Here is a 26,290-nt window from a genome sequence, read left to right as displayed (position 1 = left end):
GGGTTGGGGGGCTCGGGGGGGGCTCCCCAGGGGTGGGGGGGCTGCCCCGGCCCCCCCGGCGGTGACGAGGTGGGCGCTGCTCCCACCCACGCCGTTACATAAAGGCTGATTAACATTCCCCGGGGGCCGCGCTCGGCGCGTGCCGGGAGCCTGCGGGGGGGGGTCCCCGCACCCCAAAACCCCCCCGGGCCATCCTCAGACCCCCCCGGGCCGGCCCGAGACCGCCCGGGGCCTTTTATGAGGTCCCCGCACCCCAAATCTCTCCCGGGCCAGCCCTGGGTTCCCTGCACCCCAAAATCCCCCCGAAGCCATCTCTGGGACCCCCCCGGGCGGGCCCTGAGGTCCCCGCACCCCAAACCCCCCCCGGGCCATCCTCAGACCCCCCTGGGCCAGCCCGAGACCCCCCCGGGCCAGCCATGGGGTACCTGCACCCCAAAATCCCCACCTGGGCTATTCTCAGACCCCCCTGGACCAGCCCGAGACCCCCCGGGCCAGCTCTGGGACCCCCCACCCCAAAACCCTCCGGCCCAGCTTGAGACCCCCCCTGGCCGGTTCTGAGACCCCCCCGGGCCAGCTCTGAGGTCCCTGCACCCCAAAACCCCCCCGGGCCATCCCGAGACTCCCCCGAGGCCGCGGGTTTGGGGGGTGGGGGAGACTGCTGACCCCCCCGCGATGGGGAGGGGACATAGGGACACTGCCAGGATGGAGGGGGCACCGGGGGGCACCAGGGGGGTCACGGCCCCTCCCTGGGGGTCACGGGGGGCTCTGACCCCTCCCCCGCTGACAAACCCAGTGGCGTCCCCACAACCCCCCCCCGGGGGTCCCGGGGCGCCTCCCCCTCCTCCCTTCCCTCCTGGGGGTTCTGGCGGTCCTGACCCCCACCCCCCCCGGAGCTTCAGGATGTTTTGGGGTGTCCCCCCCCACATTGGGGTCCCCCCCAGAGGGGTCCCGGCTGCCCCGGTGGGGTCCCGGACCCCTCCCTCCCCTCGGGGGTCCCGGGGCAGCCCCCCCTCCCCCCCCCCGCCGCGTTCCCCTGGGGGTCCCGGCGCCGCGCGGGGCTGGGCGGACCCCCCCGGTCTCGGCCCCCGCCCCCGGCTCCCCCCGCCCCGCCCCGCCCGCCGGTGCCGGTGCCGGTGCCGGCTCGGGGAAAGTTGCGGCGAGCCCCGGTCGGCGGAGGCAGAGACGGTGGCCGCGGGGGACCGGGGCACGGCGACACCGGGGCACGGCGACACCGGCGGCACCGGCCGAGCACCCCCCGGTAGGAGCGCGCAGCACCCCCGGTCCCCCCGCCGCCCGCCGGCGCTGCCCATCCCGCCGCTGCCCATCCCGGTTCTTCCCCGCTTCCCCCCGGCCCCGGCGCTCCCGGTTCTCCCATCTCAGTTCTCCATTCCCGGTTCTCCATTCCCGGTTCTCCCATTCCCGGTTCTCCATTCCCGGTTCTCCATTCCCTGCTCTCCCATCCCGGTTCTCCATCCCCGGTTCTCCATCCCCGGTTCTCCATCCCGGCTCTCCGTTCCCGGCCCTCCCCGGTTCTCCCCTCCCGGCTCTCCGTTCCCGGCCCTCTCTTCCCGGCTCTCCCCGGTTCTCCCCCGCCGCTGCTCCCACCCCCGGTGCCCGGATCCATCTTGGCTCCGGTGCTGCCTGCGCAGCCGCCGGCTACCGGGGGGCGGGGGGAAGCCGGGGCGGGGGGGCGGCCGCCGGGGCTGCGGCCGCTACCGGGGGCCGGGGGAGCCGAGCACCGGGGCCGGGGGAGCCGCCGGGGCCGCGGGGGCTCCGGGGTTAACGGGAGGAGCCGGGAACCGGGACCGCGGGAGGCGCCGGCGGCGGCGGCGGGAGGCACGGGGGGCTCCGGGAGGGACCGGGGGCTAGCGGAGGGACTGGGGGCTAGCGGAGGGACCGGGGGCTACCGGAGGGAAGGAGGGGCTACGGGAGGGACCGGGGGCTACCGGAAGGACTGGGGGCTACCGGACGGACCCGGGGGCTACGGGAAGGACCCGGGGGCTACCGGAGGGAGCCGGAGGGGCCGGGCCGGGCTGAGCCGCGCTGCCGGTGCCCAGGGGCGATGGAGCCGCCGCGGAGCCTCCCGGGGCTGGAGCGGGAGCGCGGCGCGCTGGACGCGGCCGGAGGGTGCCCGTCCCCGCTGGACACCAAGGCCGTGCCCGGCAGGAAGGTCTGGGTCAAGCTGCGGGCGCTGTGAGTGACCCCCCCCGGCCGCGGGACCCCCCCGAGCCCGAGGGAGAGCCCGGGAGGGACCCCCAAAGAGAGAGACCCCCCTCCCAAAGAGGGACAGCCCCCCCCAAAGCGGGACAGCCCCCCTAAAGAAAGACACCCCCCTAAGAGACACCCCCCCTAAAGAGAGAGACACCCCCAAAGCTGGGCCCACAAAGCGGGACCTTAAACCCCAAACCAGGACCCCCAAACCGGGACCCCTCAGACCCAAACTGGGCCCCCAAACCCCAAACCGGGACCCCCAAACTGGGACCCCTCAGACCCAAACCGGGACCCCCAAACCCCTAACTGGGACTCCCAAACCGTGACCCCAAATCCCATCCGAGGACCCCCACCCCACCCAAGCCCCGCCACCCCACATTGGGGAACCCATCCTCCTCTAGGACCCCCCCAAGCACCCTCACCCCAAAAAGTCCCCCTGGGACCCCCGGGTGTCCCCAAGGGCCCTCCGGGTGTCCCCAAACCTCCATTTGGGACCCCTTGGGGACAGACTTGGGGGTCTCCCTCCCACCGGTGTGGCACTCTGGGGGTGTCACCCTCCCCCCGGGTGTCACCCTGGGGTGACAGAGGTGTCCCCAACCCTGTGGGGACAGCGCAGGCGCCGCAGGTGGCACCTGCGGGGGGGCTGCCGGGGGGTGCCACCCCCTCACCTGTGTCGCGGGGAGCTCACGTGTCCCCGCGCCCACCTGCGGCACGTGCGTGGGGACACGCGTGGGGACACGTGTGGGACACGGCGGGGGGGGGACAGGCGGGGCAGGGTGGCCGTGTGGCACACGCGGGTGACACACCTGGGCTGCGTGTGACACACCTGAGAGTGCCAGAGGACACGCGGGGGGGACACAGGGGTGACACAAGGGGGGGTGGGACACTCTGGGGGTGTCACACGCGTGTCCCCCCGTGTCGCTCCCACAGGTGGGTGACCCGTGTGTCCCCAAAGTGGGGGCGGTCCCCTCCTGAGCCCCCCCCCAACCCGGTGTCCCGTGCCCCCCCCATTCCAAATTCCCTAAGGCCACGCTGTCACCCGTGGGGTGGCCCTGGCGACACGGGGGTCACCGGCAAGGGACCCAGGGGGTGACACAGAGTGTCACAGCCCGACCCCCCTTGTTCCCTTGTCCCCACGAGTGACACGGGGGCCACCGAGGCTGGGGGGCCAGGGGGTGGCCATCCCCAGGGGGGGTCCCTGAGGGTCCCCACCGGGGGGTGGCTGGGCGCGGGAAGGTGACAATCGCCATCCCCAAGGTCACAGCAGCGCTGGTGACGTCTGTGCCCCCCCCCCCCGCTCCCCCCGGCCCCCCTCGCTGTCGCCGTCACTGTCGCCATGACCGGGGGACGTGGTGGCCCCTCCCCACCGAGTGGCTCCGGTGGCCGCGGCGGCCGCACGAGTGTCCTTGCGCTGGCACGCGCGTGGGCTGGGTGGCAGCGCCCGTGTCCCCGCGCTGTCACCACCCTGTGCCACCTGTGCCACCCCGTGACGTTCCGTGCCACCTGTATCACCCTGTGCCACCTGTGCCACCCCATGTCGCGGTGCCACCTATGCCACCCGTGCCAGCCATGCGGAGGTGGCACTCCCCAGACGGGAGTCCCCCAATTCCCCTGTCCCCTTCCTGTCACCCCGCTGTCCCCAACGGGGGGGGGGGGGGGGGGCTGTGACCCCCTGTCCCCAACCTGGGGCTGTCCCCGCTGTCCCTGGAGGTCATTGCCACCCTGTCCCTGCTGTCCCGGGGGGTCAATGCCACCCTGTCCCCATCCCGTGGGGGTTTTGCTGTCCCGAGAGTGGGGGGGGGAGGGGGTCAATGCCATCTTGTCTCCAACCTGGGGGCTGTTCCCGCTGTCCCTGGGGTCTGTAACACCCTGTGTCCCCCCCGCCCCGGTGTCTCTAACACCCTGTCCCCACCCTGTCCCCCCCTCCGGGGGTCTCTCACACCCTGTGTCCCCCCCGGGACTGTCCCCTCTGTCCCCGGGGGTCTCTAACACGCTGTCCCTGGGGGTCAATGCCACCCTGTCCCCCTCCGGGGGTCTCTAACCCCTGTTCCCCCCGGGGGCCCCCCCGCCCCCCCCCCCCCCCCCCCCCCCCCCCCCCAGTTTGCGGTACCTGGTGAAGCAGCTGGAGTCGGGCGAGGTGAACGTGGAGGAGCTGAGGCGCAACCTGGAGTACGCGGCCTCGCTGCTCGAGGCCGTCTGCATCGACGAGACCAGGTGCGGAGGGGACAGCGCGGGGACAGCGCGGGGACAGCGCGGGGACAGCGCTGAGTGTCGCCGTGTCCCCCAGGCAGGTGCTGGACACGGAGGACGAGCTGCGGGAGATGGGCTCGGACGCGGCCGTGCCCTCCGAGGTGCGGGACTGGCTGGCGGCCACCTTCACGCAGCAGGCGCGGGCCAAGGGGCGCCGCGCCGAGGAGAAACCCAAGTTCCGCAGCATCGTGCACGCCGTGCAGGCCGGGATCTTCGTGGAGAGGTGACACGGGGGGACGTGGGGTGGTGACACAGCCAGCGGGGCACGGCGGGGGCTGGGGACACAGCGAGGAGGGCACAGAGGGGACAGGGACACCAGCTCTGTCCCCCAGCCCCAGGTGTGTCCCCAGGGTGTCTCCAGCCCCGGGAGGTCCCCAGGGGTGTCCCCAGGGTGTCCCCAGCCCCGGGGGGTTCTCAGGGGTGTCCCCAGCCCCCAGATGTGTCCCCAGGTGTGTCCCCAGGGTGTCCCCAGCCCTGGGGGGTCCTCAGGGGTGTCCGCAGGTGTGTCCCCAGGGGTGTCCCCAGCCCCGGGGGGTCCTCAGGGGTGTCCCCAGAAGTGTCCCCAGGTGTACCCCCAGCCCCCCCAGCCCTGCCTCCCCCCAGGATGTTCCGCCGGACGTACACGGCTGTGGGGCCGAGCTACTCCTCCTCCGTGCTCAACTGCCTGAAGGTACTGGGGCACCCCAAACACCCGAAAACAGCCCCAAAAACAACCCAAAAATAACCCCAAAACAACCCAAAACCACGGGGGCCTGCTGGGAGCCACTGGGAATGGCTGGGAGGCACTGGGAGGCACTGTGAGGCACTGGGAATGGCTGGGAGGCACTGGGAGGCACTGGGAATGGCTGGGAGGCACTGGGAGGCGCTGGGAATAACTGGGAATCAATGGGAATCACTGGGGTTGTACTGGGAATCAATGGGGATCTCTGGGATTCCCTGGGAATTTGGGAATCCCTGGGAATCCTCAGCTTCACTGGGGTTTTACTGGCCTTTACTGGGAATCGCTGGGCACCCCTGGAATTTCCGGGCACCCCCCACTGTCCTCAATGTCCCCAGTGTCTCCACTGCCCCCAATGTTCCCATTGTCCCAATTATCCCCAATGCCCCCGGTGTCCCCAGTGTCCCCGATATTCCCACTATTCCCAATGTCCCTGATGTCCCCAATCCCCCCGGTGTCCCCGGTGTCCCCAGTGTCCCCGGTGTCCCTGCAGGGCCTGGACCAGTGGTGCTTTGACGTGTTCTCGCTGCACCGCGCAGCCGAGGAGCACTCGCTGCGCACGGTGGTGTTCGAGCTCTTCACCCGCCACAACCTCAACAGCCGCTTCAAGGTGTGCCCGGGACCACAAAATACCCCCAAAATATCCCAAAAATACCCCCAAAACACCCCAAAACACACTCAGAACACCCCCATAACCTCAGCAGCTGCTTCAAGGTGTGTCCAGGACCACAAAACACCCCAAAAATACCACAAAAATACCCCAAAATCCCCCCACAACCTCAACAGACGCTTCAAGGTGTGCCCAGGACCCCAAAACCCCCCAAAATACCCCAAAATCCCCCCAGCACCTTCGACAGCTGCTTCAAGCTGTGACCCAACATCCAAACTCGTCCAAAACAGCCCCCAGAATCCCAAAACAGCCTCAAAACCCTCCCCAGGACCCCCAAACTCCACCCCAGGACCCCCCCAGGACCCCCCAAGACCACCCAGGAGCCCCAAAATCCATCCCATGACCTCCAAGACTCCCCCAGGACCCCCTCAGGACCCCCCAGGGCCCCCAGACTCCCCTTCAGGACCCCCGAGGTGCCCCTCAGGGACATCCCAGCGGTGTCACCACGCTGTCCCCGCTGGCAGATTCCCGGCGCGTTCCTGACGGCGCTGCTGGAGGCGCTGGAGGGCGGCTACGGAAAGTTCCGGAACCCCTACCACAACCAGGTGCACGCGGCTGACGTCACCCAGACCGTGCACTGCGTCCTGCTGCGCACCGGCATGCTGGTATGGGGACATGGGGACACCATGGGGACACCATGGGGACACCATGGGGACACGGGGACAGTCACTGAAGGTGGCACCCTGCCTGGTCCCCAACGCCTGGCAGTGCTCGTTGCCATGGGAATGTCCCCAAGGTGGCACCAGGCGTGGGGGACAGCTGGACACGCATGGGGTGTCACATGTGTGGTGGCACCTGGTGCACATCTGTGCCCAATTGTCCCTGCACAGTTGTCACATGCGTGGTGGCACCTGGCACGTGTCTGTGCCCAGTTTTTCCCAGCTGGCTGTCACGGCACAGCCAGCGTGTCACACTCATGGTGGGGGTGGCCCTGTCCTCATCTCTGTCCCTGAATTGCTGTCCCCATCTCTGTCCCCGTTCCCATCCCTGTCCCCCTCCCTGTCCCCATCCCCCCCCCGTCCCTGTCCCCATCCCTGTCCCTGTCCCCAGCACTGTCTCTCCGAGATCGAGCTCCTGGCCATCGTCTTCGCTGCTGCCATCCACGACTTCGAGCACACGGGGACAACCAACAGCTTCCACATCCAGACCAAGTGAGGGCACGGGTGGCACGGGTGGCACTGGGGACACAGGGTGGCATGGCATGGCACGGGTGGCACAGCATGACACAGGGACACAGCAGGGCACGGGTGACACAGCAGATGTGGCACAGCACAGCACAGCCCGGTTGGCACAGCACAGGTGACATGGCATGGCCCGGGTGGCACCTACGCTCTGGGTGGCGCGGCACGTCCCAGGCAGGGCTGCACACCAGGGGGCACCTTGGGGACACCTGGGCAACACTCAGGGCCGCCAACACAGCCGGGACACAGCCGTGCTGCCACCCTGGGGCCACCCCTCGCTCTGGGGGTCCTGTCCCCATGCCCAGTGTCCCCGTGTCCCCGTGTGCCCAGGTCGGACACCGCCATCCTGTACAACGACCGCTCGGTGCTGGAGAACCACCACATCAGCGCCGTGTTCCGCCTGATGCAGGACGAGGAGCTCAACATCTTCGTCAACCTCACCAAGGACGAGTTCGCGTAAGGTCCCCACCGCGCCGTCCCCGCCGTCCCCTCGCTGTCCCCGCGCCGTCCCCTGACCGTGTCCCCTCCCCGCAGGGAGCTGCGGGCGCTGGTCATCGAGATGGTCCTGGCCACCGACATGTCCTGCCACTTCCAGCAGGTCAAGTCCATGAAGACGGCGCTGCAGCAGCTGGAGAGGTGGGTGGGGGTCACAGGTAGGGGGGTCCCCAGCCCCCAGGCGTGTCCCCAGGGGTGGCTTTGGGGACAATCTGAGTGCTGGGGTGTTGTCCCCAGGCTGGACAAGTCCAAGGTGCTGTCGCTGCTGCTGCACGCAGCCGACATCAGCCACCCCACCAAGCAGTGGGCCGTGCACAGCCGCTGGACCAAGGCCCTCATGGAGGAGTTCTTCCGGCAGGTAGGGCCAGGGCCGGGAGGGGGGACGCGGGGGACACCCCGTGGGGACACCACGGATGTCCCTTGCCTTGCCAGGGGGACAAGGAGGCCGAGCTGGGGCTGCCCTTCTCGCCCCTCTGCGACCGCACCTCCACGCTGGTGGCCCAGTCGCAGATCGGTGAGTCTGGGGGAGGTTCCCATCCCCGTCCTATCCCCACGCTGTCCCCACGCCATCCCCGCGCCGTCCCTGGTGTGTCCCCAGCAACGCTGTGTCCCCTCCTGTCCCCAGGGTTCATCGACTTCATCGTGGAGCCGACCTTCTCGGTGCTCACCGACGTGGCCGAGAAGTTGGTGACGCCGCTGGCCGAGGACGGCTCCAAGGCCAAGGGCAACCCCGCGGCCACCCAGCAGCCCAGGTGGGCGTTCCCGTGCCCAAGGTTGGTGCCCTGTGGCAGCAGTGGTGGCCCTGGCCCGCTGCCAGCTGTCCCCGTTGTCCCCCAGCTCGCAATGGCGGCAGCCATCCCTGGATGAGCACCTGGAGCTGGGGGACATCAAAGCTGACCTGGCCGGGTTCCGCTCCACCTGGACCAAGCACATCCAGGAGAACAAGCAGAAGTGGAAGGAGAGGGCGGCCAGCGGTAGGGGACGGCCACCACAGCCACCATAGCCACCACAGCCACTATGGCCACTACAGTCACCATTGCCACCACGGCCACTATGGCCTTTATGGCCACCATTGCCACCATGGCCACTATGGTCACCACGGCCACTACAGCCTCCAGAGCCACTACAGGGCCACCATGGCCACCTCGGCCACCAGGGAGGGGTTGGGGACCACCACGAACTGCTCAGGGAGGTGACACAAGCATGGCATGGGTGGCACAGCTTGGGCTGGGCAGGGGGTGGCCCTGGGGGGGGACAGGAGTTCCGGGGTGTCCCCGGTGACCCCGGTGACCCCGGGCCGTGTCCCCCAGGCATCACCAACCAGGCGTCCATCGATGAGCTGTCCCCGTCCCCGTGCGAGGAGCCCGCGGCCACCAGGCCCCACAGCGAGAATGGGGACGTGGAATAGCGGCGGGAGGAGTGAGGTGGGGACACCGGGAGAGGGGCGGGGACACCGGGAGAGGGGTGGGGACACCGGGAGGAGCGAGGTGGGGACACCGGGATGGGAGTGGGGACACCGGGAGAGGGGTGGGAACACCGGGAGAGGGGCGGGGACACCGGGATGGGAGTGGGGACACCGGGAGAGGGGCGGGGATACCGGGAGAGGGGCGTGGTCACCGGAAGGAGCAAGGTGGGGACACCGGGAGAAGGACAGGGACACCAAGATGGGGGTGGGGACACCGGGAGAGGGGTGGGAACACCGGAGGAGCAAGGTGGGGACACCGGGAGAGGGACGGGGACACCAGGAGAGTGGTGGGGTCACCGGGAGGGGGTGGGGACATGGCGGTGACTGTCCCCTCCCAGCAGGTCCTTGTCCGGTCGAGTGACACCGTCTCGTCTTCGATGCCATCGAGTTCAGCACCATCCGCAGGGCAGGAGCCCCCCGGGGCCGGGCTCGGACCGGTGTCACCTCTGTGCCAGGACCAGTGTCACCTCTGTGCCGGGAGCCCCCCGGACTGGGCTCGGATCGGTGTCACCGCCGTGCCAGGACCGGTGTCACCTCCGTGCCAGGAGCCCCCCGAGCTGTCCCCTCTGTCGCCGGTGCCACCGGTCCCCCACTGCCACCCCCGGCCCCGCCGCCGGGCTCGGTCCTTTGGGATTTTTAGAAACGCTTTTCCCGCTTGGGAGGGGCTGGGGCGGGGACGGTGGCGCTGGGGACAGCCAGGGGGGACACGCTGTCACCGCCAGGGCCACCGCGCTCCTCTCGGTGCCCGCGGCGTCTGGCTGGTGACACCGTGAGGGTGGCACTGTGCCCTGTCCCCGTCCCGCCCCGGACGGGGACAGGAGAGGGGACAGGGACAGGAGAGGGACAGGGACAGAGAAGTCCCCGCGGGGTCCCGCCCGGCGCGGCGCGGGTGGCACTGGGGACAGGGAGCGGCGGGGACAGGGACAGATCCCGCTCCGGTGTCCCCGCTTCCTGCGACATCCCGGGAACGCTCGGGAGTGCTCAGGAATGTTCGGGAGTGCTCGGGAATGCTCCCACACCCCGCTCCAGCCGCCTCGGGACCCCAGAATGTTTGGGGCATCCCAGAATGTTTGGAGCATCCTCGGGAATCCTGGAATGTTTGGGGACTCCCGGAATGTTTGGGGCACCCTCCGGCCCAGCCCCGTGCCTTGGGAACCCACGCACATCCCGGAGCATTCCCCGGCAGCATCCGGATCTCTCCTGTCCGGGAATCCCACTGGATTCTGGATCATTCCCGTTCTGGAATCCCGCAGGATCCCGCATCTACCCTCGGGAATGTTCCAGAATCCCAAATCCACTCTCGAGAATCTCCAGGATCCCGAATCCAGCCTTGGGATCTTCCAGGATCTGGATCCGGCCTCGTGAACATTCCAGAATCCCGGATCCAATCTTGGGATCTTCCAGAACCCCTGATCCAGCCCCGGGAATGTTCCAGAACCCCAAATCCACCCTCGTGAACATCCCAGGATCCCAAATCCACCCTCTGGAATGTTCCAGAATCCCGGATCCGCTGCCCCTCGAGCACTCCACCCCGACATCCTGGATTCCCTCCGGCTGCCCCGGGGCTGCCCCAACCCCCGGGAATGTTCTGGAACCTCCCCGGGAATGCTCAGGAATGTTCGGGAACGCCCGGACCCACCCCCCTCCCCCCTACCGGCCCCTCCCGCTCCGGCCCCGGCTCCGGGCCCCCCCCGTGTTTGTATTTTTGTACCCCGTGTCCCCCCCGTGTCCCCTTCATGTCCTCTCTTTGTCCCCACCGTGTCCCCTCCATGTCCCCCGCCGTGTCCCCTTCATGTCCCTCCTTGTCCCCCCCGTGTCCCCCCCCGTGTCCCCCCCTCGGTCACCGCTTCCAGAGCTCCGCCCCCCCCGCATGTGTCCCCCCCGCGCCGCCGCTAACGAGCAATTCATTAATTAATTAATGAGTTAATTAATAAACGCCGTCGCCACCACGGCCGCGCTCCGCCCACTGAGGGGGGCGGGGGTGGGAGGGGGCGGCACCGCCGGGGGCACCCCCGAGGCTGGGGGGGCTCTGGGGGAGCGGAATTTGGGGGGGGGGCCAGAACCCGGGATGGGGGCGGCCCCAAGGGGGGTCCTGGAGCCCCCCCAGCACCCAAAAGGTGTCAGGGGGTCTCCCCAAGACACTTGGGCGGGTTCTGGAGCCCCCCCAGCCCCAAAAAGGGGTCAGGGGTCTCCCCAAGACCTTTGGGAGGATCCTGGAGTCCCCCCAGCACCCAAAAGGGGTCTCAGGTCCCCCCAGCACCGATTGGGGGGGTCCAGGAGACCCCCCCCGGCACCCAAAGGGGGTCCTGGAGCCCCCCCACCATAAAAAGGGGCTCCTGGACCCTTCCCCAGCCCCCAAAAGGGGTTTTGGACCCCCCCTACCCAAAGAGGGGATCCCGCCCCCCTCCCCCCCCCCCGGCGCGGCCCAAGCAGGAGGCGGGGGGGGAAAGGATCCCTTTAATTCCGGCTGGGGGGGGGTCCCCGCGCCCCCCCCCCCCCCCCCGTGTCCCTGTGCCCCCCTCCCCGTGTCCGTGTGCACGCGCGTGTCCCTGTCCCCTCCCCGTGTCCCCTCCCCGTGTCCTGGTCCCCGCCCCAAGGTGTGCGAAGGTGGGGGGGGGCCCAGGGGACACCCGAGGGTGGGAGTGACGGGGGGGGGCGGTCATGTGCTCCGTGTCCCCAGTGTCACCTGCCCTGGGGACCGCGGGGGGGGGGCAGTGAAAGGGGGTCTGCTCGGTGTCCCCAGTGGCACCTACCCTGAGGTCCCCAGGGGGAGGGGACATCCCTGGCTGGGGGTCCCCAGACCCCTCCCTCCCCCCACCTGGTGGGGACCTGCCCGTGGGAATAAAATAAAATAAAATAAAATAAAATAAAATAAAATAAAATAAAATAAAATAAAATAAAATAAAATAAAATAAAATAAAATAAAATAAAATAAAATAAAATTCCCAAAATCACTCTGGGCAGCCCCAAAATCTTAGAAAATGGAATAAAAAAATCTCCGCTGGCGTCTGGCAGCTGTGGTCACACCTGGGGACAAGGGACAGCACTGGCAGCCGGGGCAGGGGCACCCCTGTCCCTGTCACTGGAGAGCAGCGGGAGTGTCCCAGTGACCCCCAGTTTCTCCCAGTGCCATCCCAGTGACCACCAGTGCCATCCCAGTGACAATGCAGTGACATTCCAATGTCCCAGTGCCCTCCAATGCCCCCAATGTCCGTAGTGTCCCCAGTGACATCCCGTATCCCCAGTGTCCCCAGCACCCCATGTCCCCAGTGTCCCCAGGGTCCCCAGAGTCTCCATTGTCCCCAGTGCCCCCAGTGTCCCCAGCACCCCCAGTGTCCCCAGTGTCCCCAATGTCCCCAGTGCCCCCAGCACCCCCAATGTCCCCAATGTCCCCAGTGTCCCCAGCATCCCCAATGTCTACAATGTCCCCAATGTCCCCAGTGACGCCAGCACCCCCAGTGTCCCCAGTGTCCCCAGGCCGTACCTACTGGCTGCTGCCCGCGCTGTCCCCAGGCTCTGTATGGGTCCCGTCCTCAGCCTGGCTGCGCCACGCGGTCCCGGGGGTCCCGGCCCGGGGGGTCCCGGCCCGGGGGGTCCCAGCCTGGGGTGTCCCATCCCCGGGTGTCCCTGCGGGTGTCACAGCACGGGGTTGACCTCAGAGCCCCCCCAGCGCCCCCTGCCCCCTCCAGCCCGAACCCCCCCGACTCACGGTGGCCACCTTGGGCGGGGCAGGAGCCGCCGGGGCTGTGCCGGTGCTCGGGGTCGCCGTGGTGGCAGCGAGCGGTGGCCGCCACGTCGTCGTCGTCGTCGCCGCCCTGCGCCTGCTTGCACAGGTGATGCTCCACCATCATCTGCAGCTCTGCCGGGCAGGGAGCGGCGCTGGGGGGGGCGCGGGGGGGGCCCTGCCTGGTCACCGTCCCCACGCTCCCGGCGACACCGCCCCGCGCCTGGGTGGCCTCGTGGTGGCGTGGAGCGAGGCCAGCGCGGGGATCTCTGGCCACCCGTTAACCGCGGTGCTGGGGGGGCTGTCACCGCCCTGTGCCCCCCCCACCGTGTCCCCTCCTTGTCCCCCGTGTCCCCCGCGTGTCCCCGTGTCCCCCCAAGTCCCCCCCTCTGCCTTCCTTGTGTTACCCCCGTGCCCCCCCGTGTCCCCTCGTGTCCACTCATGTCCCTTCCTGTGCCCTCTCGTGTCCCCCGTGCCCCTTCTTGTGCCCCTCCATGTCCCCCCATGTCCCCCCTGTGTCCCCCTGTCCACCCATGTCCCCCCATGTCCCCCCTCTGTCCCCCTGTCCCCCATGTCCCCCCGTGTTCCCCCCCGTGTCCCCCCATACCTTTCATGGTGGGGGTGCTCCGGGCCACTTTCTTCCTCTGCCGGGGGGACATGGCCAGGCCGGACTGGGGTGACAGTAGGGGCTCAGGGAGGGTCGCCCGGCTTTGGGGGGGTCCCCCGACTTTGGGGGGGTCCCCCGTGTCCCCGTGTCCCCCCGGGCAGTGTCACCTACCTTCAGCAGGGGGTTGGGCAGCCGGTCCTCGTCGATCTCTGGGGGGAGTAGGAGGTCAGCAGAGGGTGGGGGGGCCCATCCTGCACCCCCCCCCGGTCAATCCGGCCCCCGTCGGGGGCGTCTCTGTCCCCTGGGGGTGTCATGGGGACAGTGCCGCCACCCCCCACCCCCCCTCCTCATTGTCACGGGGATTTGGGGTCTCACCCCCCTCCATGCATGGGGGTCCTGAGCATCGGGGGGGGGGTCCTGGAATGTGGGGGGGGGGGCTGAGTATCATGTGAAGGTCGCTGAGGAATTTTGGGGGGTCCCTGAGCACGTGGAAGGGTCCCTGAGTAATTGAGAGGGTCCCTGAGTGTCATTATGGGGTTCCTAAACATGTGGGGGTGTCCCTGAGTGTCATTTAGGGGGTCCCTGAGTGCCATTTAGGGGGTCCCTGGGCATGTGGGGGGTTTCTAAGCATCATTAGGGGGTTCCTAAGGATGGGGAGGGGGTGTCCCTGAGTCATTTAGGGGGTCCCTGAGTGTCATTAGGGGATTCCTGAGCATATGGGGGGTCCCTCTGGATAATGGGAGGGGGGTCCCTGACCACATTGTGGGGTGGCCTGAGCATATTTGGGGTCCCTGAGCATCTTGGGGGGTCCCCGAGCGCTCCGGGGTGCCCCTGGGTGGGCTGGGGACACCGCTCGGACCCACCTGGGGACGATTGGTCACTGCTCAGGACGAGGTTGGCCGGAGTCGGCCGACGCCTCCGGATCTGGAGGGACAGAAGAGAGAACTGGGACCCTGAACTGGGACATCGGACACCAAACTGGGACCCCGAAATGGGACCTCGGACATCAAACTGGGACCCCAAACTGGGATCTCGGACACGGAACTGGGACCCTCGGCCGTGAAGCCGAGCCCGGGGCGGTGGTGGCCCCGCGGGGACAGCGCTGGCCGGACACACGTGGCTTTTCCATCCCGGAGCTAATTATACCCGGCGGAGGGAAGCGCGTGGGGACGGCGACACGGGGACAGCGACACGGGGACAGCGGCACGAGGACAGCGGTGGGGCCCTGCCCTTCCTCCGCGGCCGCTGTCCTTGCCCAAGGTCACCTGGAACCGCTCCGGCCCCGCCGCTGCCTTTTAGGGGGGTTGGTGGCCGCGGAGTGGCCACGGTGGAGACGGCAGTGGCCGTGGGGACAGCGGTGGCCGTGGGGACAGCGGTGGCAATGGGGACAGCGGTGGCTGTGGGGACAGCGCTGACCCCGCGCCCCCTTTCCCCGCTGACCCAGTAACTGAGCGCCGCCGAAAAATGGATTTCCCGGCGAGGATTCCCTAATGAGGCGGGCTGCCTAATGAGATGCTAATGAGATGCTAATGAGGCGGGCGAGCGGCCGGGGCCCCCCCCCCCGCCCCTCCGCACCTCCCCCGGCCCCGGCCCCCCCGCGCATCCTCCCGTGCCGGCCCCGTTGCCATGGAAACGCGAGCTGGATATTAAACGGAGATTAGCGGGAACCGGGAATCGCCGGGAATCGCCCCGGCCGCGCCGGCCACCCACGGACGACCCCTCCCTCACTTTGGGGTCGGGGTCCCCCCATCCCCCGCCCCCCCCCCCGCGATGGGGCTGGGAGGGTTCGGGGTCCCCCCAAGGCCCCGCAGCTCCGGGAGGAACCCCGCGAAGCCGCGGCCCCCCCGGGACCTGCCGCCGCTCCGGAGCCTCCCGAGGGTGCGGGGCGAGGCCGTGCCCGCCCCCACGACGCGACCCCCGGGGCGGGGATGGGGAGGGGACAGCGGTGCCACCTGCTCAAGGTGACCCAGGTGGAGCCGAGCCCCCCCTCCCCTAATTCCGGGTGTCCGGGGCGGGCGGGGGGATCCCGGCGATGCTCCGGGGAGGGGATGCGCTGGTCCTCCCCCCTCGCCGCTCCCTCCCTCCGTCCTCCCCTCCCTCCTCCCTCCTCCATCCCCCATCCCTCCTCCATCCCTCCATCCCTGCCTCCCTCCCGGCGCTATTTTTAGATCAATCTCCAGCATCGATTAAGGGAGAGCGGCGCGATGCGGGGGCAGCCGGGACGGGGCCGCCGCCGGCACCGGGAGCGGGCACCGGGCGGGAGCGGCGGCGGCAGCGGGAGGGGTCCGGCTCGGCTCGGCTCGGCTCGGCTCGGCTCGGCTCGGCCGAGCAAAACCCCCCCGGGATGGTCCCCGCGGCCTCGGGGACACGCGCGGGGGGAGTTGGGGACACGGGCAGAGGCGCAGGACAAAGGCCTGGGCCGGGCCTGGCGCCCGGGGGGCACCAGGGGGGCAAACAGGGGGGGCTCAGCTGAGATGGGGGTCAGGGGGCCGCCGGACCTGCGGGGGGGACACGGGGGGGACAAGGTCCTGCGGGAGGGTGGGGCTGGACGGATTTGGGGACGACCCCGCAGGACACAGGGACACCGCGGTGCCACCCGGAGAGGGGTGGCACGGCCGAGCCCCCCATCACTGCGAGGGGACACCCCAAAAAGAAGAGCAGGGAGGGGACATCGGCAGTGTCACCTCCTGCCACCGCACAGGGCCGGGGTCACCCCCAGATCAGGGCCCTGAGGGGCGTCGGGTGAGACCCCCCGGGAGGGGAAACTGAGGCAGGGCAGGGCAGGGGCGTCCCCCCAGGCTGGGCAGTGCCCGAGCCCCCGAGCCCGGCTCTGATGGGGACGGGGCTGGGGGTGTCCCTTGCTGAGTGCTGGGGGGCTCGTGCCCCCCCTGCCTCTCTCCCTCTCCCTCCTGGGGACCCCAAATTCTTCCCCTCCCTCCTGGGGACCCCCAAACTCTACCCCTCCCTCCTGGGGACCCCCCGCTGCTGCCACCGAGCCGGGTGGTGGCCCCAGATGGACACATCCAGTGACAGCGCCACACTCGCCCCCACCCCGCTGGCACCGGGGGGGTCCTGGCCCCCCACCCCCAGGACCCTCAGCTGGGGGGACACGGTTGGGATCCCCCCTCTTCTCCTCAGGCCCCTCAAACCCCCGCGAGCGGTGGCGGCGCCGCGGTGGAGCCGAGGGGTCCCCGCAGAGCCCCCCTGTCCCCTGCAGCCCCCAGGGCCGGGGGGTGGTGGCAGGAGGGGCTCGGGGTGCCCGGGGGTCCCCGGCCGTGTCCCCGCGGGGTCACCCCGTGCGCGGGGCTGTGCCGGGACCGGCTCTGACGGGAGCAGGGGCTGGGCAAGGGCCGGGGGTCCCGGGGTGGGCCCGGGGTGGCCCCGGTGGCGTCGCGCAGAGCCGGCACATGGCCCTGGCACTGTCACCCCCCGCCCCACGGCCCCGCGGGGCTCCGGGGACAGCGGCGGCCGCTCCGCGCGGGTGGCCCCGGCACCGGGAGGCTGCACCCTCCTGTCGCCGCTGTCCCCGCGTCACCCCCGGCCCCAGCGGTGCCACCCCGACCCCCCCGCCCGGGCCGTGCCCCTGCCGTGCCCACAGCCCTCCGAGCCCGCCCGGCTCGCTCCTCCGCGCGGCCCCGCGGCCCCCCCGGTGTCCTCCCGGTGTCCCCCCGGTATCCCCGCACCTGCTCGGCCGCCTCCGGGTCCAGGTGCGGCTCCAGCAGCGGGACCGTGAACTGGATCTTGCGGGGGCTGTTGGGCTCCATCGCGGGCGCGGCGGCTCCGGCGGCTCCGGCGGCTCCGAGCGGCCACGCCCCGGCCACGCCCCGGCCACGCCCCGCGGAGGCCACGCCTCGCCCCGGGCCCCGCGCGCGGGACGCGGGGATGGACAAGGGGACACGGGGACAGGGCTTGGGACACCGGGACGGACACGGGGACAGACGCAGGGACACGGGGACGGACACAGGGACTCACAGACAGGCACAGAGACAGGGGACAGACACAGGGACACAGGGACACGAGGATGGACACAGGGACACGGGGACGGACACGGAGACACGGGGACGGACACAGGGACACACAGACAGGCACAGGGACAGGGGACAGACACAGGGACAGGGGACAGACACAGGGATGTGAGGAGGGACACATGGACAGAGTCAGGAGAGTGGGACAGAGCCTGGGACACGGGGACAGAGACAGGGACAGACACACAGGGGGACCCTGGGACATGGGGACAGACACAAGGACACACGGACAGACACAGGGACATGGGGATGCACATACAGGGGCACCCTGGGATATGGGACAGACAAACAGACACAAGGATGGACTCCAGGTTGCAGGGACAGACGTGTGGACAGAGCCAGGATGAGGGGACAGACAGAGGGACACGAGGACAGACACATGGATGGACCCTGGGACACAGGGACAGACAAACAGACACAAGGACAGACTCGGAGACACTGGGACAGACATGGGGACATGAGGACAGACACACAGGCCCTGGGACAGACACACAGACCGTGGGAGGGACATGGGGACATGGACAGCCCCAAAGGGACACCCTGGGGGTCAGAGACCCCCGGGAGAGAGAGGGACAGGGATGGGACAGGGGAGGTTCTGGGGCCGGGGATTGTGGGGCTGGGGGGCTCTGGGGTGGGGGAGTTGTGGGGTCGAGGGGTTGTGGGGCCGCGGGAGTTTCAGGACGGGGGGGATTGAGGGGCCGGGGAGGTTGTGGGGTCAGGGCCGGGGGGATTCTGAGGCCGGGGGGGTTGTGGGGCCGGGGGGGTTGCAGGGCCGGGGGGGTTGCGGGGTCGGGGGGGTTGCCGGTCGGGGGCCGGGGACGTTGCGGGGCCGGGTGCCCCCCGGCGCAGCCATGAGTGCGTGCCCCATCACTTATTCATGGAGCCGGGAGCCCGGGCGGCTGCCGGGATCTGCCGGCAGGAATCCGCTAAGTAGGTCAGGCGAGGGGGGGCCCGGGGGGGCCTCCCGAGCCCCGCCGAGCCCCCCCGCCAGCACCGGGGGTCCCGGGGGGGGCACCGGGGCAGCGCTGGGGGGGGTGCGGGCATTCCGTGGGGGTCGGGATAAAGGCGCTGGTGGTTTTGGGGGAGGGGGGGGTCCCCTGCTTTAGACCCCCCCCGAAAGTCAGGTGTGACACCCCCAGCCCCATCCCGGGGGTCTCCGGGAATTTTTGGTGGGAAAGGCCCCCCCCGACCCCCCCCACGCAGCCCCCCCTGCACTTCCCGAGGGAACGGGGGGGTGGGGATGGGATTGAGGGGACACTGGGGGGGTTGTGCTGGACTGGGTCCCCCCTGGAGGCTGCCAGGGAGTGACAATGTCCAGACCCTGGTGGCATTGAGGGTCCCCTGGCTGTGCCATGGCATGGGGACACCCTTGGGGACGCCCTTGGGGACATCCCTGGGACATGCTTGGGGACATTCTTGGGCCACTTTGGGGTCACCACTGGGGACAGCCGTGTGTGGGATGTGACAGGGGGAACAGGACGGGGCCATTCTCCTGCTCCCACCCCGGAGTGGGGCCAGCAAGGGGCGAGGCCGGGGGGATCTGGGATCTGTCCAGGGCTATGTCCATCCCTCCTGGGGACATGTTCATCCCCCCTGGGGACATGTCCATCCCTCCTGGGGACATGTCCATCCCCCCTGGGGACATATCCGTCCTTTCCAGAGCTCTTCCCGTCCTTCCAGGGCTCTTCCTGTTCTTCCCAGGGCTCTTTCCATCCTTCCCAGAGGTATTCCCGTCCTTCCCAGGAATATTCTGTCTTTCCAGGGCTCTTCCCACCCTTCCCAGGGCTCTTCCTGCCCTTCCCAGGGGTATTCCCGTCCTTCCCGGGGGTATTCCTGTCTTCCTTGGGGGTGTTCCCATCCTCCCCGATTCCTGCCCCCCCTGCCCGGGCCGGGCTGAAGGAGCACTTAATTCGGGGCTTTATCCACAAACACTCCCGGGCTAAAAATATCCCGGCGGAGCGGGCGCGGTGCTCCCGGCCCGGAGCTGCTTTGCCTTTTTTGACGGGATCCCGGCTGGGGCAGCACCCGGGGCTCCTGGCCTCTGTCACTTGTGGCACCGGGATCTCGGGGACACAAGCCCTGGGGATCCAGATCCTGGGTTGTCTGGAGCCTGGGATCCCCAGATCCTGGGAATTCCAGGTCCTGGAGATTCCAGATCCTGGGAATTCCAGGTCCTGGGATCCTCAACTCCTGGAGATTCCAAATCCTGGGAATTCCAGCTCCTGGAGGTTCCAGCTCCTTGGGGACCTGTCGGAATGGATGAGGGGCCGGGGGGCACCTCAGTGGCCGTGAGGTGAGTGCTGTCCCCACTCTGGGCATGTCCCGGTCACCTGGGGACACCTTGGGAGGGTTGGGGACACTTTGGGAAGGTTGGGGACACTTCGGGAAGATCAGGGACCCTTTGGGAGGGTTGAGGACCCTTTAGGAAGGTTTGGGACTTCTTGAGAGGGTTGGGGACACTTTGAGCAGGTTGGGGACCCTTTGGGCAGGTTGGGGACACCTTGAGAAGATCAGGGACCCTTTGGGAAAGTTTGGGATACTGTGGGAAGGCTGGGGAAACCTCGAGAAGATCAGGGACCCTTTGGGAGGGTTGGGGACACCTCAGGAAGGTTGGGGACACCTCCTTAGGAGGGTTGGGGTCACCTCGGGAAGAACAAGAACCTCTTGAGAAGGTCAGTGACCCCTTGGGAGGGCCGGGGACCCCTGGGGAGGGTTGGGGACCCCTGGGAAGGTGGCAGGAGGTGCCCGGGCTGCTCTCAGCCCCCGCTGGCGTGGCACAGAGCTTTTCCCGCGGCGCTGGCGGATGTGGGGCAGCGTTTGAGGTTCGGGCTGGTGATTATTTTTTTGAATTTCCTCTTCCAAGCCGATGAGTTTCCTCCCGCTCCGCTGACGACGGATGGGGGCCGGGCGGGGCGCCGGGGGGGCAGGAGGCCGCTGCCCACGGGCCCCGGCCGGCCGGAGGGAGCTGCCCACCTGCTCCCGGTGCCGGTCAGTGTGGAGGGATTCGGGATTTTGGGATGGGGTGGGCACGAAGGGACGGGGCCGTGGGGGTGATGGGGGCACCGAGAGAGGCGATTCCAGCGCCCGGAGCTGATGGGAAACGCAGCGGGAGGGGCAGGTGGGTGAGGAGGAAGAGGAGGATGAGGAGGAAGAAGAGGAAGAGGAGGAAGAGCAGGATGGGGCTGGGGGTGCTCTGAGACACGAGCCCTGCTGAGGACCCCCACCCACATTTCCTGTGCCAGGCCCAGCCGGGAGGGGGGTGGGATGGGCACGGGGGTGGTCACGGCACCTCCTGGATCTGGGGATCCCCAGGGGGTCCCGGGGGGTTCCCGGGGGATGGAGGTGGCCTCGGTGAGGAGCTCCCCGAGGGCCCGCGGTGCCCCCAGGGTGGCACCGGAGGTGACGTCCCCGCCCTGAGCATCCTGGAGGGGGCCGGGCTGGTCCTGCCAGCCCCATCCCGGAGCTTTCCCGGCGGGATTGGTGCCCAGGGGACCCCCCCGTGCCAGGGGTGCCGCGGGGTGGGCGAGGGGCGTCTCTTCCCCCGGGGAACGACCAGACCGGGCCGGTCCCGTGCTCGGAGGATGGCTGGGCTGGGACATTCCCGGTGGGAATCCCGTCCCGGGGGGAGCCCCGGGAGATCCGCACTCCTCACTCTGCCTCGTGGGGCAGCTCCACGCGTTTATCTCGGCCCCGCATCTCTTCCGCCGCTCCGGCAGCTCCGGCAGCTCCGGCCCTGTCCCACTCCGCCCCTCGGCGCCCATTGGCACCCGGGAAATCGCCTGGGAGGGGACAGAGCAGCCCCGGGATGCCCCGAGCCCACCCTGGGATGCCCCGAGCCCACCCTGAACTGCCCGAACCCACCCTGGGCTCCTGCCTGTGGAGCCCCCGGTGTCTCACATCACCCCCTGGTCCCTCACATCCCTCTCACGTCCCCGCAGGGCCCCCCCCGGCCCCCCGGCCATGGAGGGACCCTCGGTTCTCGGCCTCTGCTCGTGGCACAAGCGCCGCGCGTGGGCCCGGCAGAGCCGGGGCTGGCGCAGCCCCGCGCCCGAGGGCGAGCAGGAGCAGCAGCAGGAGGAGGAGGAGGAGGAGCAGGAGGTGGCCGCTGTCCCCTGGGAGCCGCCACCACAGCTGGACTCCGCTGTCCTGGAAGGTCAGGGCCACCCCGGGGCGTGGGAGGGACCCCCGGGCTGGGTCCCCTCACGGGCCTTTGTGTCCCCCCAGGAGGCCTCTGCAGTAAGGCCCGGACGTGGCTGCGGGACTGCGGGTGAGGGGGGACACGCGGGGGTCACCGGGGGGGTCACAACGCCGTCCCCAGGGGATCTGGGTGGGGGGCGAGGCTCTGGTTTGGCCCTTCCTGGGACAGGGACGTGTGACCCCCACGTGGGCACAGCCTGGATGTCCCCAGGGCTGGGCTGGGGTGGTGGCACCTTCCCCCTGCACCACCCTGGGGGTCCCACGGGGGTCTGGGGTCCCTGGAGTTGGGGATGTTCTGAGGAGACCCAAAATTGAGCAGAGCCACTGCCTGTGCCCTGCGTGTGTCCCTGTCCCCACCCCGCCACACACTGCTGTCCTGTGCCACCTCTGGTGCCCCGGGATGGGCTTGGGCGTTGGGGTCGGGTTTGGGGTCGGGGTTGGGGTCGGGGTTGGGGTTGGGGGCTGTGACCGGGGCCGTGCTCTGGCACAGGGCAGCAGCGCTGGACGAACCAGGATGGCCGGGACCCCGCGGTACGTCAGTTTTGTCCCCTCACTGTCCCCAAGGGCCACGGGGCGGGGGCCCTGGGGGTCCCCGGAGGTGTCGCAGTGTCCCCTCCCTCTCTCGCAGCGTGTGGCAGCAGCGGGACGAGCCTCGAGGACGAGCTGACCCTGGGAGCTGAAGGTACCGCTGTCACCGCCATGCCCCGAGGGGACAGCGGGGCTGGGGACAGCCACCACCAGCTCCTCCAGGAGGGCTTCAGTGTGGCGGGGCTGTCCTCAAGCTCTGCGTCCCCCCGGAGCTGTGACAAGAGTGGGACGTGTCCCCAAAGCAGCGCGAGTCACCCCTTGGTGTCCCCCTGCTCCCTTTTTCCAGCTCTGCTGCTCCCGGGGAGCCCCCAGGCCGCGGGCAGGTGAGATCTGGGGTCCCGGGGGAGGCTGGCGGGGCGGGGGACACTGTCCCCGTGTGTCCCGCTGGCACTGTCCCCTCCCCACGTAGGGCTCAGCGGGACCGGCGGCTCAGCCCTGGCGACAGCCTGGCCTCCAGTGTCCCCTCCATTGTCCCCTCCAGTGTCCCCTCCAGTGTCCTCCCACCGCGTAGGGCGCTGCAGGACCGGCGCCTGAGCCCTGGGGACAGCCTGGCCTCCAGTGTCCCCTCCAGTGTCCCCAGCAGCTGCAGGTAGGGGCAGGTCGCTCGGGGCATCCGTGTCACCCCCGGTGTCCCCGCCGCGGGGCTGAGGCGGGGCTGTCCCCTCCCGCAGCCTGGCCGAGGTGCTGGCCTGGTGGCAGTCGGACGCCGAGGAGATCCTGCACAGCCTGGGCTTCGTGGGGAGCGATGCAGGGGTCGCGTCCCGCGTCCCCCCCCGCTTCTTCTCGGCCCCGTCCCGCGCCAGCGGCATCGACCTCGGGCTCTTCCTGCGGGCCCAAGTGCAGCGCCTGGAGATGGAGGACCCCTGCCTGCTGCTGGCCAGTGCGTGACGCCGCTGTCCCCGCTGTCCCCGCTGTCCCCGCTGTCCCCGGCCCGCCAGCCGCCCTCTGGCGGGGATGGGTAAACGCTCGCGTGCCTCAGTTTCCCCGGGCGGGAATTGGGGGATCACCCCGAGTGCCTCGAGCTGGGGGTGGGACCCACTATCTGCTCCTATCGGCGATGTGAAATCTCTGCCATGCCTCAGTTTCCCCAGGCGGGAGTTGAGGGGACCCTCCCAGCCCCTCCCCCACGCCCCTCCCAGCCCCCTGAACCGGCCCCCCCCCCCCCCCGCCATGTCGCCCGCAGGTCGCTTCCAGCAGGTCCAGGCCCTGGCTGCCACCGCCGACATTTTTTTCTGCCTCTACTCCTACGTGTCGCAGACGCCCCTGCAGCGCATCGCCCCCCCCCGGCCCTGTCGCGACATCCCCGACAGCGCCGAGCCCCGCGGGGCGCGGCTCGGGCAGCGCCTGAAGCGCGCGATGTCCTCGCTGTGCCTCTGTACGGGGGGGGGACACGGCGACATCCCCCGGGGGGCGACCCCCGGCCCCCGCAGCGCCCCGGGCACGGGCGGTGCCCCCGAGGGCTGCCGGGGGGGCGGTGACACCGGCACGGAGCGGTGGTGGCTGTCCCCGAGGCCACCCCCGGCGTGGGGACACCCCGAGCGCTCCTGTCCCCGCGGCCGGGGGGTTTGGGGGCGCGGGGGGGCTTCGCGCGGGGCTGTCCCGTGGGGCGATGTCACCCTGTCCCCACACGCCAGCGGGGTCGGGGTCACTGCCGAGCGCCCCGCGGGACTGCGACCCCCGGGGGACTCCGGCCTCGGCTTTCAGTGCCACCCGGGTGCCACCGCTGGGCTGCAGGGGGGTCCCCCAGGGCTGCAGCCCCCCGGGAGGGTCCCCGAGCCCCGAGGAGCGGCGGAATCCTTCGAGCTGGAGGAGGTGAGGAGGAGGAGGAGGAGGAGGAGGAGGAGGAGGAGGAAGGGCCCCCCCGGCTGGCGCGGGGAAGGAGCTGGAGCGGGAAATGTCCCCGGAGCTCCGCAGGCTTTTAAGGTTTAAATGATTCAGAGGCTCGGGCGGAGCCGGGCCCGGGGGGAGCCGGGGCACCTCCCCCCCCCAGCGGGCACAGTCACGCACAGGCCGGGCCGGGTCACGCGTGGGGACACGAGGGACACGCGGGGGCGGTGCCACACCTTTGTCGCTGCAGCGGTGACACGCTCAGCCCCACACCCACCCCCCCGCAGGTGCTGAGCGAGGAGGAGGACGATGATGATGACGAGGATGATGATGATGATGCGGAGGATGATGATGAGGAGGATGATGATGATGACCCCCATCTCTCCGTCAGGACCCCAAGGAGTGAGTTGGTGTCTTCCCCACCCTCCTGGGGGGCACGGCTGCCCAGTGCCAGCGTGTCCCCGCCATGTCCCCACCGTGTCCCCCCCCTGCAGGGTCCATGTTCCATGGGCGCTCCGACAGCAGCGGCTTCGGGGAGGAGCTGCTCCCCTCCTCAGCACCCCCGGCCCCGACTGCGTGACCTGTGGCCACCTCAGGAGGAGGTGGCACCTTGGCCGGGTGTCCCACGGACGTTTTGGACACACGTGTGACACGTGTGCGTGTGTGGGTGTGCACGTGTGATTGTTTGGCACAGAAAAACCTCCGGGCCTCGGGATTTTGCCCCATTTTTTGTCCCTGCCTCGTCCCCAAGCCCTGTGGCTCGCTCGGGGCCTGCAGCGCGGACGTGTCCCCAGCCCCTGGGGATGTCACTTGCACTTTGGTCGCTCACGCTAGAGGGGGGGTGGGCACACAATAAAGTCCCCGAAGGGGTGACAGGAAGGGGTGACGGTGGCTTTGTCCGTGCGTGGGGGTGGGATCATCCCTGCCCAGCCCCCACCCAGGGGACAGAGACAGGTCCCGCGTCACCTCAGGTGCGAGCTCCAGGAGCTCAGGAAGGAGCCACCACGGTCGCTTTGTCCCCGGGCTGTCGCTGTCCCCGTCCTGGCCGCCCCCCCGGGACCCTCGGTGTGCCAGGGTGGCACCGGCAGCAGCTCCTGGGAAAGGGAAATCCCGCTGGATCAACAGCCCCGGGGCTTCCCCGTGGAGGGCGGCCAGGCTGGGATGATCCTGGATTATCCCCGGGGCCCTGGGGCTGCACCCCAAATTCCAGGGGGGAACGGTCTCATCCCACTGGGGCTGCTCTGGGATTACCCCACTCCCGGGGCTGCACCCCAAAATCTGGGGGGGGGGATGGTCCCATCCCACTGGAGTTGCTCCAGGATTATCCCTGCGGCCCCGGGGCTGCACCCCAAATGCTGGGGAGGACGGTTCCATCCCACTGGAGCTCCTCCGGGATTCACCTCGCTCCCGGGGCAGTGTGGGACCCCAAACCGGGGACCTCCCGGTGCCAACCCCATCCCGGGTGCCGTTCCTGTTCCCCGGCTTGGCCCAGAAATAAAGCCGGGATTAGTTGGGAGAGCCTGGAGGGGGCTGTGGACACCTCTGGGAGAGCCTCGGTGGGCAGAGCTGAGCTCATGGACCACCCCTGGGGATGTCACCAACCCCTGGTGGATGTTACCAACCCCTGGTGGGTGTCACCAACCCCTGGGGATGTCACCAACCCCTGGGGACGTCACCAACCCCTGGTGGATGTCACCAACCCCTGGGGATGTCACCAACCCTTGTGGGTGTCACCAACCCCTGGTGGATGTCACCAACCCCTGGGGATGTCCCCAAGCCCTGGGGATGTCACCAACCCCTGATGGATGTCACCAACCCCTGGTGGGTGTCACCAACCCCTGGGGATGTCACCAACCCCTGGGGACGTCACCAACCCCTGGTGGATGTCACCAACCCCTGGGGATGTCACCAACCCTTGTGGGTGTCACCAACCCCTGGTGGATGTCACCAACCCCTGGTGGATGTCACCAACCCCTGGGGATGTCCCCAACCCCTGGGGACATCTCCAACCCCTGATGGATGTCACCAACCCCTGGTGGATGTCACCAACCCCTGGGGATGTCACCAACCCCTGGGAATGTCACCAACCCTTGTGGGTGTCACCAACCCCTGGGGATGTCACCAACCCTTGTGGGTGTCACCAACCCCTGGGGATGTCACCAACCCTTGTGGGTGTCACCAACCCCTGAGGATGTCACCAACCCCTGGTGTATGTCCCCAACCCCTTGTGGGTGTCACCAACCCCTGGGGATGTCACCAACCCTTGTGGGTGTCACCAACCCCTGAGGATGTCACCAACCCCTGGTGTATGTCCCCAACCCCTTGTGGGTGT

At 69.3% G+C, this 26,290-nt stretch overlaps 3 protein-coding genes across 7 annotated transcripts; 2 read left to right on the top strand and 1 right to left on the bottom strand.

Moving 5' to 3' along the window:
* The first annotated feature begins 1,130 nt into the window (after positions 1-1,130).
* Positions 1,131-10,898, top strand: PDE1B (phosphodiesterase 1B). Of its 3 annotated transcripts, none has more exons than XM_053967528.1 (16): positions 1,131-1,258; positions 2,058-2,170; positions 4,312-4,425; positions 4,499-4,684; positions 5,065-5,131; positions 5,673-5,789; positions 6,314-6,454; positions 6,900-7,000; positions 7,361-7,486; positions 7,565-7,666; positions 7,763-7,883; positions 7,958-8,039; positions 8,151-8,277; positions 8,363-8,499; positions 8,836-8,949; positions 9,332-10,898. In XM_053967528.1, exons 4-15 carry the CDS (start codon positions 4,533-4,535, stop codon positions 8,931-8,933), a joined length of 1,371 nt encoding a protein of 456 aa, XP_053823503.1. In that variant the 5' UTR covers positions 1,131-1,258; positions 2,058-2,170; positions 4,312-4,425; positions 4,499-4,532; the 3' UTR covers positions 8,934-8,949; positions 9,332-10,898. The 3 variants fall into 3 exon arrangements, with proteins under 3 accessions (XP_053823503.1, XP_053823502.1, XP_053823504.1); XM_053967527.1 differs by having other exon boundaries at positions 1,182-1,258; positions 2,058-2,193; positions 9,332-10,799; XM_053967529.1 differs by lacking the exon at positions 1,131-1,258 and having other exon boundaries at positions 1,954-2,170.
* On the bottom strand, positions 10,898-17,130 carry PPP1R1A (protein phosphatase 1 regulatory inhibitor subunit 1A). 2 transcript variants are annotated; one of them, XM_053967689.1, is made up of 7 exons: positions 17,005-17,130; positions 14,185-14,245; positions 13,493-13,530; positions 13,322-13,385; positions 12,700-12,849; positions 12,475-12,617; positions 10,898-12,017 (listed from the first exon to the last, which is right to left on the bottom strand). In XM_053967689.1, exons 1-6 carry the CDS (start codon positions 17,083-17,085, stop codon positions 12,475-12,477), a joined length of 537 nt encoding a protein of 178 aa, XP_053823664.1. In that variant the 5' UTR covers positions 17,086-17,130; the 3' UTR covers positions 10,898-12,017. The 2 variants fall into 2 exon arrangements, with proteins under 2 accessions (XP_053823664.1, XP_053823665.1); XM_053967690.1 differs by having other exon boundaries at positions 12,709-12,849.
* A 2,341-nt stretch (positions 17,131-19,471) lies between these two features.
* Positions 19,472-24,804, top strand: TESPA1 (thymocyte expressed, positive selection associated 1). Of its 2 annotated transcripts, XM_053967504.1 has the most exons (12): positions 19,472-19,639; positions 20,210-20,334; positions 21,285-21,499; positions 21,571-21,613; positions 22,034-22,074; positions 22,172-22,225; positions 22,418-22,454; positions 22,613-22,720; positions 22,803-23,011; positions 23,315-23,943; positions 24,246-24,360; positions 24,453-24,804. In XM_053967504.1, the coding sequence occupies exons 2-12, from the start codon at positions 20,243-20,245 to the stop codon at positions 24,536-24,538; spliced, it is 1,629 nt and encodes a 542-aa protein (XP_053823479.1). In that variant the 5' UTR covers positions 19,472-19,639; positions 20,210-20,242; the 3' UTR covers positions 24,539-24,804. The 2 variants fall into 2 exon arrangements, with proteins under 2 accessions (XP_053823479.1, XP_053823478.1); XM_053967503.1 differs by having other exon boundaries at positions 22,172-22,454.
* The last annotated feature ends 1,486 nt before the right edge of the window (positions 24,805-26,290 follow it).

Source organism: Vidua chalybeata, chromosome 30, assembly GCF_026979565.1.
Source record: "Vidua chalybeata isolate OUT-0048 chromosome 30, bVidCha1 merged haplotype, whole genome shotgun sequence".
NCBI classification, from domain to species: Eukaryota; Metazoa; Chordata; class Aves; order Passeriformes; family Viduidae; genus Vidua; species Vidua chalybeata.
Note: the sequence above shows the minus strand (reverse complement) of the source record. Positions and strands in the feature narration are given on the sequence as shown.